A 13,433-nucleotide genomic window follows, 5' to 3' on the forward strand; every position below is an offset into this window, starting at 1 on the left:
TCCGTCCCTCCGGATTTGTCATTGCAGGACATCATGGGCGCCATTAACGGCATCAAGGAGACCATCGCTACGCAGTACGAGGCCTTGGCCCGTAAAATCGACACGGTGGCCATTGATGTTACGCTAATTCGGACGGATCACTCTAAGACCAATGAGAGGGTTCAATCGCTGGATGTGCGGACGTCCACCCTTGGTACGGATGTGTCGGACCTGCAGACTGCTCTTGGCGACCTCAAGTCGGCCAACGATCTGATGGCCCGGCGGCTGGAGGACGGTTGATCTTATGGTTGAGGAGCTCATCCTCAAACAGCTTGCCCCCGCTGGCCTGAGTAAGTTCTTTGCCGTGGAGCGGGCCCATCGAGTTCCAGGCGGTCGGCCGCGACCGGGAGCTCCCCCGAGGCCTATTGTTGCAAAACCTTTTCACTACAGAGACCGAGATGCGATTCTGCAGGCCTCACGGGTACATGGCCCGGTCCGATATGAGAACTCATCCATTAACTTTTTACCGGACTTCACCCAACTTGTCCAGAAACAGCGGATGGGCTTCCAGGGGGTGAAGCGTCGTCTCCGGGACCTGGGTCTTAAGTACTCTATGCTTTTTCCTGCTAGGCTCCGAGTGGAATATGAAGATCGGACTACCTTTTTTGACTGTCCTGCGACTGTGAGTGACTGGCTGGATTCGCTGCCGGACCGGGGGGACCGGCCTGGGCCTTCTGCTGGTACCGAGGGTGGCGGGCCTCCTTCGGAGTGACTTTTGGTCCTTGACTTTGCCATTTTGTTTTGTTCGGCTGGGTTCTACTTCTTTTGTACATTTTGTTTCATTATGATCTGTGTGGGGGGCGGGCAGGGACGGGTCCCTTTCCTCCTCCGGGGTCTTTTCGTAGAATGGGGTTTGTAGGGCGACAGGCACACTGCAAGTTGGGGTGTTTTTTTGGACCGCAGGGGTGCAGGGTGGGGGGAGTTGGATTCGGGGGGGTTGGTGGGTGGGAGGGGTTGTTTGGATTTGTGTTTTTTGTTCTCAAGGCGAGGTATTGGCTCTGGTTCAGTTTCGGGTGTCGCGCTATTTGCTGGGGGATCCTTGATCTACTGGAGGGGATGGGGGGGACGGGTTGAGATTGATGTCTTGGAACGTCAACGGATTGGGGGACCGTATCAAACGGGGTGTTGTGCTGCAATATTTGCGTCGTTTGACTCCTGATGTGGTATTCTTACAGGAGACGCATCTGGTTGGTAATGTTTGTCATGCCATGAACAGGGGGGGATACCGACTCGTGGCCCATTCTGGTTTCACCACTGGCTCTAGAGGGGTAGGCATTCTCCTACGATCTTCACTTCCGCTAGAGATCACCAGGGTAGTCCTAGACGATAGAGGGCGCTATGTGGCTCTGACTGGGAGGTGGGAGGGACAGTCCCTTTCCTTGGTCTCGGTTTATGTTCCCCCGGGCCTCCAGAACTCCACTTTCTCAGACTTGGGTCGTATGCTGCTTGAGCTTCCTGACAGTCTTTTGCTTATGGGTGGGGATTTTAATTCGGTTGTCTCGGGTGATCTGGATCGCCACCCGCCCAGGGCCCTCCCTGCTGCCCAGGCGTGGCTCGGCGGACTCTTGGAGACCTTCGGTCTGGTGGATTGTTGGAGGTTAATGCATCCGACACAGTGTCAGTACACATTTCACTCTGGGGCCCATGGGAGTCTCTCCAGATTGGATTATTTTCTTATGCCCGCGGCCCAGACTGCCCGGATTCGAGAGGTTAAGCACCTGGCCCGGGGTATCTCTGATCATTCCCCACTGTGGTTGCTTTTCGACACCGGGACGCGGTCCGCTGGGCGGATCGCCCTTATTAACCCTTGGTACCTGCGAGACCCCAAGATTCGTGATAGCCTGGTTAAGTCGATTGATCAGTATTTTCTCGAGAATGAGGGGTCGGTGTTGTCCTCAGTGTCCCTGTGGGAAGCCTTTAAAGCAGTGCTCCGCGGGCATGCCCTATCCCAGATAGTGGTGGCTAAGAGGGTTAAGAATGAGGCGGTGGTGAAGCTGGAGACTGAAATATCGGGGCTGGAGGCAGCTTTGGAGATGGGTGTCACTCAGGATGGGCTTCATGCCCTCAGCTTGAAGCAGTTTGAATATAAGTCTCTTGTTACTGACGCTGCCAAGACCATGTATAGGGAGCAGCAGGGTAGGTTGTATGATGCCGGGGACAAGGCGGGTAAACTGATTGCTTGGTTGGATAAGAAGGAGAGAGTGAATCGTGTGGTCCCGGAGCTTCGGGTTTCAGATGGAGTGTGTGTGACTGACCCTGGTGAGATTGTGGAGTGTTTTGCTGACCACCTCCGGGCGGTGTACTCCCCGGTGTCTGATAGAGATGAGGATGACTCTCGTCTCTTGCTGCGGGATATTGCCTTGCCGGGCTTATCCGTCGAGGACCGTGAGCAGATGGATGCCTCCCTGTCTGTCGACGAGATTGCTACCGCGATTTGTTCCCTTCGCTCGGGCAAGGCTATGGGCCCCAACGGACTGCCGATTGAACTGTATAAACTACGCCCGGATAAAATCGCGCCTTTCCTCCGTCGTATGTTTCTGGAGTCGCTCGAGCGGGGTTCCCTTCCCGACGACCAGCGTCTGGCTACTATAGTTGTGATTCCCAAAGACGGTAAGCCACGAGACCGCTGTGCCTCATATAGGCCTATTTCCCTACTAAATGCCGAACCGAAAATCCTTGCCAAGGTCCTCGCTAATCGCTTGCTGAGCGTTATATGTGATTTGATACATCCGGATCAATGCGGCTTTATCCCTCATCATAATACCGCTCTCAACTTGCGGCGTCTGCATGGCGTCCTCGCTAGGGCGGAGTACTTCTCTGAACCGGCCATATTGGTTTCCTTAGACGCCACGATGGCCTTTGATACCATCGAGTGGCCATTCCTTTGGGCCGTCTTGGCGAAGTTTGGCTTTGGGGAGGGATTTATTAGTTGGGTGAAGCTCCTTTATGCTGGACCAATGGCTCAGGTTGTTGTCAATGGGCGGGTTTCTCGGCCTTTCGCTCTCGGGAGGGGTACTAGGCAGGGGTGCCCGTTGTCCCCTCTGCTCTTTGCTCTCGCCTTGGAACCGCTCGCTGCCTGGCTCCGCTGGGAGCCCGCGATCAGAGGGATCCGGTGGGCCCCGGGCTTCGAGGATCGGGTCTTGTTGTACGCGGATGATATTCTTTTGTACCTCACCTCGCCGCGGAAGTCGCTCAATGTGCTTTTTGATGTCCTTACTTCCTTCGGGAGAAATTCGGGTTTGATAATTAACTGGTCCAAATCTTGCGTGTATCCTATCTCCGGTGGCCTTCCTCTCTTGCCGCCTCGGCTTCCGATCCAAACATCTCAATCCGGCTTTAAATACTTGGGGGTGTACGTTTCGTTGGATCCGGCGGTCCGCTACGAGCAGAATCTCCTGTCTCCACTCCGGCGTTTGAGGGTGGATACGGCTCGGTGGTGTAAGTTGCCCTTGTCTCCACTTGGTCGCGCAGCACTGTTTAAAATGATGTCCCTTCCCAGATTTCTTTATGCACTCCAGAACTCCTTCGATGTCATTCCGGCGGCCTACTTTAGGGAAGTGGAGAGTTTGCAGAGGAGACTGGTTTGGGACGGTCGTGCGCGTATCGCTTTGGCAAAGCTGACTCTCCCCTGGTATGACGGGGGCATCGCGCTTCCTGACATTAGAAGGTACTATTGGGCCTCCCAGCTGTCTGCCATTAACCATGCTACATACGCTCCTGGTTCGAACCCGGCATATGAGATGGATAAATTCCTGCTTCCCGGCGGTAGCTATAACAGAGCGCTTTACTCTCGATCTGCCGGAAGGACCCTAACGGGCCCTACTAGGATTGCGGTACGTGTGTGGAAGGCGGCGAATGTAGCGGTGGGCTGGAGTGAGCGTTTAACGTGTGCTACTCCTTTATTCTCCTCAGAGCGCTTGGGAAGCCTCTGGACAACGAAAGGCTTTGAGCACTGGGATACGATCGGCATTAGCAGAGTGGGGGACCTATGGGTTAAAGGCGCGGTTAAATCCTTCGCGGCGCTTCAGAGCGAGTACGAGCTTAGTGAAAGGGAGTTCTTCCGCTATGCCCAGGTTCGGCACGCCCTACTCTCGGTCTTTGGGGAGGGGACCACGGTCCCTGTTTCTTCGCCTCTCGAGGACCGCATACTCGACGGACACGTCCCCGACAGTACTATCTCCCTGATTTATAAAAAACTAATAAATAATCGGGCTGACCTCTTGGTGCGTCTTCGGGAGGCATGGACGGGAGATGGGGTTGAGTTGGACGACGAGGACTGGCAGTCTGCGCTGTCATCCCCTAAGGAGGTTGCCATCCCGGCCCGTCTCCGTCTGGTCCAGCTTAAGATTCTCCATCGTGTCTATGTGACGGGTCCCCGTCTGGTCTCGATGGGGTTTTCTGATGACGGGCTCTATAAGCGTGGCTGCGGGCTCAGTGCCACCTGTCTCCACATCCTCTGGGAGTGCCGCGAGGTGGCGGAATATTGGCGCCAGGTGCATGATGTTATGAGACGAGTCACTGGGGTCGCTCTGCTGCCGGAGGTGCGCCGATGTGTTCTGAATGTGTGGGAGCCCAATGACTATAATGCGGCCCAGGCTCGGTGGGCGGCCCTGGGGAACATGATCGCAAAGAGAGATATAGCGCAGCTTTGGGGTTCCCAACGGCCTCCCACCGTGTCCGTATGGAAGGAGAACATGGACTGGTGCATGTTCAGGGAGAAGACTGTGTATGTGGCTCGTGGTAAACCGGGGGCATGGGGTAGAATCTGGGGTCAGTGGAATGTGTATCGAGGGACTATCTGTTCTCCCCCCCTGGTGGATACGTCTGAGGTTGCCTTGTCCCCCTGATCCTTGAGGGTTCCTTGCTTATTTCGTTCATCTGAGTATAGATTTGGTTCTCCCGTGGCCCCCCCCTCCCTCTCAGGCCTCCTTTTTATTGACCACCCTTGGGTGGTCGGGTGTGGAGTTCCCCTGCCGTGGTTAGACGCCCTTTCAATGTTTTTCGCCTTGCTTTTTGTTTTTCTTTACTTTTGTTGATATTTATGTTAAAGGGGTGTATCCTGACTTCCCTTATGTGCAGTCTGATCTCCTGTAATTTAGCGGAGCCCCTGTGGGCCAGTCATTGTTTTTTGAACTGCTTGATCATTTTGAATACTAGCGGCCGGCCCAGGCGGTTGTAGGCCCGTGCTTGTACCTTTTTCTCTGCACAATAAACTTTTTGAAAAAAAAAAAAAAAAAAAGTTACTCATCACTTGATCAAGAACAAAGCAACATTTTCAGATGGAACGATTGTGAAGGAAGCAAGGCTGCTAATGGCCGAGTCCTTCAAGACTAGCCCTGAAATTATGTCTGCCATTTCAGATGTGCAGTTGGGGTCGAATACTATGGCAAGAAGGGTATCTGCATTATCGGCCAACATGACAGAGCAGTTAGAGCAGAATGTGAAGGCATGCAAATATGTTTCTCTTCAGTGTGATGAATCTGTTGATGCAAACGATATTGCCCAGTTGGCAATGGTCGTTAGAATGTTTTTTGAATATTTCACTAATAAAGAGGAATCTTTTAACTCTGTTGCCTCTGAAAACCAAAACTAGAGGACCTGACATCCACAATGAGGTGAAGAATTATTTTGTGAAACAAAATGTCACACTGAAAAAGTTAGTTGCGATAACAACTGATGGTGCACCCGCAATGATAGGGTGTCAGTCTGGCTTCATTGCCAATTGTGAAGCAGATCCAAGTTTCCCTCCATTATTGAACTACCATTGCCTTATACATCAACAGGCAATATGTGCCAAGGTAACGGGGTTTGATCATGTGATAACTCCTTTTGATAAAATGATTAATTCAATTTGTGTACAGGCCAAGCAGCACCGAACCTTCAATTTATTCCTTGAAGAGAGACCATCCGAGTATGGTGACCTTTTACTGCATACTCACACCCGATGGCTTAGCAGGGGAAAAATACTGTGTAGATTCCTTTTGCTAGTTCCAGAAGTTAAAGCTGTCATGGTGTCTAGAAATGAAGATACCACACGTTTATCAAACACTGAGTGGTTGCTCGATTTAACATTTTTGAGAGATGTCACAGAAAAATTCAATGTATTGAACTGCGAGTAACAAGGAAAAAAACAAGACAATGACCAACATGATTAGTTCTGTAAAAACATTCCAATCAAAACTCAACAATTTATTAGTTGAACAAAAACAAAGGTATGTGTACTGCAGGCCTGTTTTACTAACACCAAGAAAAAGTAGCTTGAAAAAAGAAGCTTCATCACCTTTCCAAATTTTTATTTGCTGCACCATAACAAAGCAGTGTTTGCTGGAGGCCTGGTTTATTGAAGATACCTATATAGAGAATAATTTTTGGCATCTTTCAAAGTGCAGGCCTGGGGTTCAGACACCAAGAAAAAAGTAGTTGGAGAGAAGAATCTTCAGCACCTTTCCAAATCTTTATTTGCTGCACAAGATAAGAACAAAGCAGTGTTTACTGGAGGTCTGGTTTACTGACATCAAGAAAAAGACAGCTATAGAGAAGAATCTTCAGCATCTTTCGAAGTTCTTTCATTAGTTGAACAAGAACAAAGCAATGTGTACTGCAGGCCTGGATTACTGACACTCCCAAAAAGTAAAGGGAGCAATGAGAATATAATTGCCAACATGACTGGTGCCATAAAAGTCAAAACTTAATATTTAGAAGAATTCAGAGTGGAGGACAAAATCGGTACTTTCCCAAATAGCTGCTTAAAACAAAGCTGAAGTTCAGCTTATCTGGACATTGAAAAACACAGCGATCTGGTCAAAGCTACAGTAGAAGAATCCATCTGCACTTGTGATTCAGCAAAGCATTGCACCGGCTGATGGCTACTTCGGAATTGCCCTCCTAGGCTCCAGATTACACAGTATTTGAGGACCTCACACAGTTTCACCTTGAAGGTAAGATTGCTTTTTTGTATGTTTGTGTTAATTGAGCTGCATTACAAGGATTATTTCTGTGACAGCTATTAAGTGAAAGGCCTTGAAGCATGGTGACAAACCAAATCCAAAGTCATTTCTTTCAACGTTTCTAGTGAACCCTATGTATTTTGTTCAAACCACAGGATGGGCTCTGAAGAAATTAGGCTTAAAGTCACTGGAGCTGGGCGTGGTGGTTCTCTCACAAAAATGCGCGAGTTGCTTGGGGTTTAGTAGCTCATGACGAATTTAACTGACCCGAAGTAGCTCTCACTACACAAAAGGATGGAGACCCTGCTCTAAGCTTTCTGTAATTGTATCCTGGTTTGTATGCAATTTGTATCACCCACAAAGCATCCACACTTCCACCCCCTCACCTAGCAAACAAATTCCAAATATCAGGTGGCTCTAGACCTTCACGAAAAGCGGAAAGTCTGCTGCTCGAACCACCAACTTTCACAAGGTTGAAAGACTTATGGCGCAATTTTTCTCTGGTAATGTGACTAGAATTCAGAACTCATTACCCCAAAACCTTCCCACCATCACTTCTGTTAGACCTGGCACCATTGGCGTAGGTCTCCCTTCTATTTTTGTCACTTTTTGTCTCCTTCGTGGTTGCTGGCGTTAGATGCTCGGGGCGCTGTGCCTGTATGAACTGGTGTAGTCTTAGTAGTGTCAAAGGAACATGTAAGGAAAGTCGAGTTTGGTATGCTTCAGCTCCAAATATTAACGTGCATCTGGTAGTGGTGATTGTCTTTATATTCTGAGTGTGCAACTACAGCGTAGGTATCTTTTTTTCTAAACCTTTCTGTGTGTTTTATTGGTATGTGTATTGGCTGTCTGGTTTAGAGGGCCAGGGCAGGCTGAGGCCGACCTGGGTCGAATGGAAAAATCTGCAGTTGAAGTATGGGGAGGGGTGACCCCTTTGATCTGAGCAGGGCTGTGCCTGGCAAGGTAAATGATGGCTCCACATCCCACTGGGCATCTGATGGTGGGCCCCATCTCCCTGAAAGGGAGGATGCCGCCTCGTAAATAAAGTGACCCAAGTCGACACCAAACTGGTTCTGGCTGGGTTGAGTGATTTGTGACTTTCTTGAGAACAAAGACTTTTGGGGTATAAGGATCTGTGCGGAAAGCCCTTCATTATGTGTAACTTCGGGATGCCAAGACGAACCTCTGTCCGTGTAACGAGAGGGACAAGACTTTGAAACTTTCATCAATCTACTGAAGCAACTACCCAAGGGCCTGATTTGAGCTTGCCTCCTGCCGAAGTCTCAGGGACATTAGACTTCATTCGTCAGCAGCCCGGATTCCTATTGAGAAGAATCCTACTTGCAGGTGAGGCCTCTGTCGAGAAATCCAGGGCCTCTGGATCTACTGTGAGGAACACCGCATTTTGACTTGCTACAGAAACTATTGCTATCGCTATTGTGGGCTGCTGCAGCTAAGGAGTTGCGCCGCTGAGTGCCCGCATTTGCCTTGCTACGGAATCCATTGTTGTCGCCATTGTGGGCCGCTACAGCTGAGGAGCTGTGCCGCTGAGTGCCCGCCTTGGCCTTGCTACGGAAACCCTTGCTATCGCATTGTGGGCCGCTGCAGCTGAGGAGCTGTGCCGCTGAGTGCCTGCCTTGGCCTTGCTACGAAAACCCTTGCTATCGCCATTGTGGGCCGCTGCAGCCGAGGAGCTGTGCCGCTGAGTGCCCGCATTTGTCCTACGACGAGAGTACTATGAGAATCAGTGCTGTCGCTATTGTGGGCCGCTGCAGCCGAGGAGCTGTACTGCTGCAGGCCCACTCTGGTTTTGCTACGAGAGTCTTCACTATCGCTAGTCTGGGCTGCTGCCGCTGAGGAGCTGTGCCGCTGAGTGCCCATCTTTGCTTGCTACAGGAACCATTGCTATCGCCAACGTGGGCCGCTGCAGCTGAAGAGCGGTGCCGCTGAGTGCCCACGCTAGCCCCTACGTCACAAACCTTGTCAACTTCTGCATGTGCCGCTGGGTGCCACCTTCAAGCCCCGTTCCTGGATTATCATGAGTGCACGCTGCAGACCGCTGCAGCCGAGGAGCTGTGGCCAATGTGAGTCCGCCTGCCATCTCGCACCTTCCCTGGGAAGCTGTGCGCCGTGCCGTTTTACATCCCAGGAACTTTGTGTACCACGGGTCGCATAGACCCTGGCCTCGAACTAAGATCGTTTTACATCGCTCCTGCAACGAATCTGTAATTATGTGCTTTGTGGCTCCTTGAGCCTTTTTTCAGACTTGTGTTTAATCTATATAAAGATAACTATTTTTCTATGATCACTTGTGGTGTCTGTTTTGTGGCGTCTTTCCAGCATTATTGTGTATGGTCATAAATGCTTCACACACTGCTTCTGAGATAGGCCTGTCTGCTCGTGCTACGTTACCACAGAGTTGAGCAGGGGTTATCAAAGGGGGTAGCGCCCTCACTCTGACTTAGGAAGAAGAGCCACTATTTGGACATCGGCGCCGGCTGCTGCCAACTAGAGACCCACATTTCTAACATCTTCTTTTTGGATCTTCAAAACGGACCTTAAAATTCTTATCTTTCAAAGAAATTTTTATCAATAACTCTCCTCACCAAGTTCCCCACCAAGCATATCCCTCACATTTTATGGCATGGCCGTGACTGTTACATGACATTCTTGAGCGTCATAAAGACCTCTCTGCTTTAACTATGTAAATATGTGATATGTGTTTGTGCAACCATAATCGCTTTAACTTTGCAAACTAAGTAATGTGTGAGGGAATATGTAACTTGTAAATAAATAACCATTAGTAACCGTAGTAGTTATTTGTTTTGTCACCTACTACCATGTTACTCTGAATTTCTCATGTAGCATTCTTTGGCCTATTGTAAAGCGCTCTGAAACCTCTGGGTAATATTCCTGCTACATAAAAATGCCTTTATAAAAGATGAGTGGTTGAGAGATGAGGGTCAAACCAGCAATGGATCTGGTCTTAATACTTTCAGGACATGGGACCTAGCGGAAAGGCACTATTGTATGCCTGGGTCTCCAGAATAGCTGGACTGTGACCAATGCACACATTTTAAGTCAATTCTTTGATTACCAGATTATTGAACGAAAGCCAAGTCCGGCCTGACCATGGGTTAACATATGCACGTTGAAAGTCAGTCTTTTCAGGCAGATTTAATCAAATTCAATGCTAGCTAAATACCACCATTATTAACTTCACCCAACACTTCCAGGGGTTTTTACATTGCTCAGGAGGCTACAAATGATTTACTATTATTTTGATTTCCATGGGCTAACCACGCATCCAGCTGAGTTTTTTGTTGATACTAAAGTCATTGGACCTGATTCACAAAGGCAAACGTACACTTTTGTGTAAGTTTACAATAGTTTGCTATTCACAAAGGTATTTTACAAGTAGTATCTTTATGACTGCAGAGTCTTTGCACATATAAGATAGGACTGCCCTGTCATTTTATGTGTGGATGCTCCGCAGTTTTTAAGAAACTACTCGTAAAATATCTTTGTGACTAGCAAACAAATGTAAACGTAAACTTACACCAAAGTATAAGTTTACCTTTGTGAATCAGGTCCCTTGCTGTAGGTTTAAACCCTGGAGTTGCAGCTCTCCACTTCCTTTTGGCAGATGCAGTAGAAACTGTTCATGCAACGTGTGGAAGTTATGGTGCCGCTGTTCAACGCTCCACACCGGTCTCCATCAGCAGGGCCTGTGACACGGAACCTGTAGACACAGGGACATTAATGTGAGACAGCAGCTGCCAATAATGAGAACGCAGACGTTTCTTATAGAACAATGGGCTGGCAGACATAACGTATAAAATGCTTTATTGACTAATTTTAACAAAAAGTTGCTACCAGTGTATATTTCAGGATATCTAAAGATGGCCACGTGTTCCCTTAAATTGTGGGTCAGCTGCACCCAGAAGCCAGGACTAAACAACCAGCTTCACCCTGTTCTTCCAGTTACTATATCATGACAGTTATCAGATTGTTCCATGATGGTAGGATCCAATCATTGCAATACTGGCATTATTTGCACAAGTCATTGTTATGTGGTGTGTTAGTTCAGGAGTAGTTCCTGTGAAAAAAACTAAAAGACCCACAATGCACTTATTTATGAAATGGAATCTCAGACAGGCATAGACCGTCTGGCAACCCTGCACACTAATGGCTAATCTGCCGACCACCAGTGACCTTATTATTTGTAATTTGTTGCAGTTCCAGTGGAGTCCCCTCCGCTAAGGCAGAGGAGTGTCGCCCCACTGAGCAGGTTAAAGCGGAAAGAAAAAAATGATAATAACTCATTGGTAATATTTTATTTTTCATCTTGCTTAGCTGGGTGGGGTGGGTCTGTTCTGCTCACAGAGCAGGGCAGGGGAGGAGTGTTTTTTTCCCACTCCAAGGGCCCAGGATGCTTTGGCAGCAGTCTCGGGCTGGTCTAACTGTCATGCCCAGTTTGCATGTACTCCATGCAGGCTGCATTACAGACTGCAGGGAGAACATGCCCAGCCTCCCATCCTCTGGCTGAGCACTGATCCACGGCACTCAGACCAATCACAACGCTGCATCACAGAGTTGTGATTGGCTATCGGGAAGCTGGAAGCCAGGTGCTTCCTGCCCTGGAAGCAGGCGAACAGGGAGAGGAGGAGGGAGCAGCGTTGGCCAGTGGCGACTCCTCGTGGGAGTGCTGCGGGCGGGGGAGGGGCCAAGTGGGGGATAGTAAACTCCGGCTCACGACTGAATGGAGTTGCACAGCGCACAATGTAATTATTTTTATTTATTTATGTACTTAACTCCGTTCGGCCGTAAGCCGGAGTTTACTACCCTCCACCTTGCCCCTCCCCCGCCCGGCCTCACCGCCCCGCAGGACTCCCACGAGGAGCCGCCACTGGCGTTGGCAGCCAGGTTAGTGTTATTTTTGTTTGTTTTCTTCATTCCATCCCCCACCACAGCCCCCCAGCCCAGCAACCTGCCCCTACCGCTGTTTAATACTAGCCGCTACTGTGCAGGTCACATGCACCTTCAGCTATAGTGGTGGCTGGTCAGCTTCGAAGTGGATGCCAATCTGCTCGAACTTAATGACGAGAAGGAAAAAGAGGCAACCTACACTCATGGAGGTCAATTCCCCAAAATCCCTGGGGTAGTCTATGTGACAAGACTTGCCCTTTGACCACCCCCAGTTACATTACAGGAAGTGACATCATGCAAACTTTCAGATATCATCCTAGGAAGTGATGTCACTTGGCATTTTACTCTGATGACACCATGAGAAGAGACATCACTGCAGTTCATGCAATATGTGCAAGGGTGATGAAGAGGTTAAGAACTGTCCTTATGATCTCCCTCTTACCTGCTTCTCTCTCATCACACTGTTTCTTTCTCATTCATCTGCTTCTTTACCAAAGCACCAACATCTTCCCCTCAGCTCACACTCAACTTGTTCCACTTCTGTTTCTGCTCTCTCCTCTCTTGCAGCTGACTGTCATCTACATCTCACCTCTCAATCCCCCCAGCTCTCTCGCCTATTTATCAGTCCTTACTCTGTCACCTGTCTCCCTCTCTAAGGGATTTATCAGTTTCTCTGCTCCCCTTCACCTATCCCATACTCTTTCTCTTAATGAGAGTTTCCCAACCTGTCTCTCCCCTTTCACTCTTTCTCTGAATTGTCTTTTTCACCCGTCCCTCTCACCTGGCTCTTTATCACTACTCCCACCTTTCTCACATCTTTCACTCCCTCACCATGTTGTTCACTTTCTTGCCTCTCACTCTCAATATCATCTAACTTGCTAACGCCCCTTTACCTGTCCCTTCCCTCTCCGCTCAGTTGTTTCTATATTCTCTCTGTCTCGCCTTTACCATCTCTTGCTCTCTGAGCTCTTTTACACTAGTCTTTCTATATCATCTTTCTTACACCTGCCTCCTACTCTGTCTTTATCTCTTAGATGCCTCTTTTAAACCCTGCTCCCTCTCTGTTTTGGCCTGCCTCTTTTTTAGTCCTTTTCTCACACCTGTCCTCTATATCTCTATTTCACCTTTCTCATGTATATGCCTATCACAGCTCTCTCTTTCCCACAGTCGGTCAGCTGTCTTTTTTTCGCCACTCTGTCTTAAAATTCCCTGTTGTCGCTTTCCCTCACGCCTATATCTCATTGTCTCTATTGCATCTTTCTAATCTGTCTATCACATCTCAGTCATTCCCTTTCTCAGCTGTCTCCTATTGCCTTCCTGTCTTAAACTTCTCTCTTGTTTCTCTAACACCTGTCTGTCTCTAATTCTACATATATCTCTTATCTATCCATCTCTCTCAGTTGTGTCTCTATTTTTCTTACACACACGCACACTCACTCTCGTTTGCTTCCGGCTCTCACCTATCTGTTGTGTCTTCTTCCTCCCTTCTAGTCCCTCTGCTGCTCTCTCGTTCCTCTA

At 48.9% G+C, this 13,433-nt stretch overlaps 1 protein-coding gene across 1 annotated transcript in view; it reads right to left on the minus strand.

The window, feature by feature from the left end:
* Positions 1 to 10,579: 10,579 nt before the first annotated feature.
* LOC146813018 (killer cell lectin-like receptor subfamily B member 1B allele A) overlaps positions 10,580 to 13,433 on the minus strand; it is a 158,856-nt gene continuing 156,002 nt past the window's right edge. The window contains exon 6 of the mRNA XM_085620044.1: positions 10,580 to 10,728. Coding sequence (XP_085476170.1) covers positions 10,593 to 10,728 — 136 coding nt within the window. The 3' untranslated portion in view covers positions 10,580 to 10,592. The remainder of the gene's footprint in view (positions 10,729 to 13,433) is intronic.

Source organism: Triturus cristatus, chromosome 7 (assembly GCF_964204655.1).
Source record: "Triturus cristatus chromosome 7, aTriCri1.1, whole genome shotgun sequence".
Taxonomy (NCBI): Eukaryota; Metazoa; Chordata; class Amphibia; order Caudata; family Salamandridae; genus Triturus; species Triturus cristatus.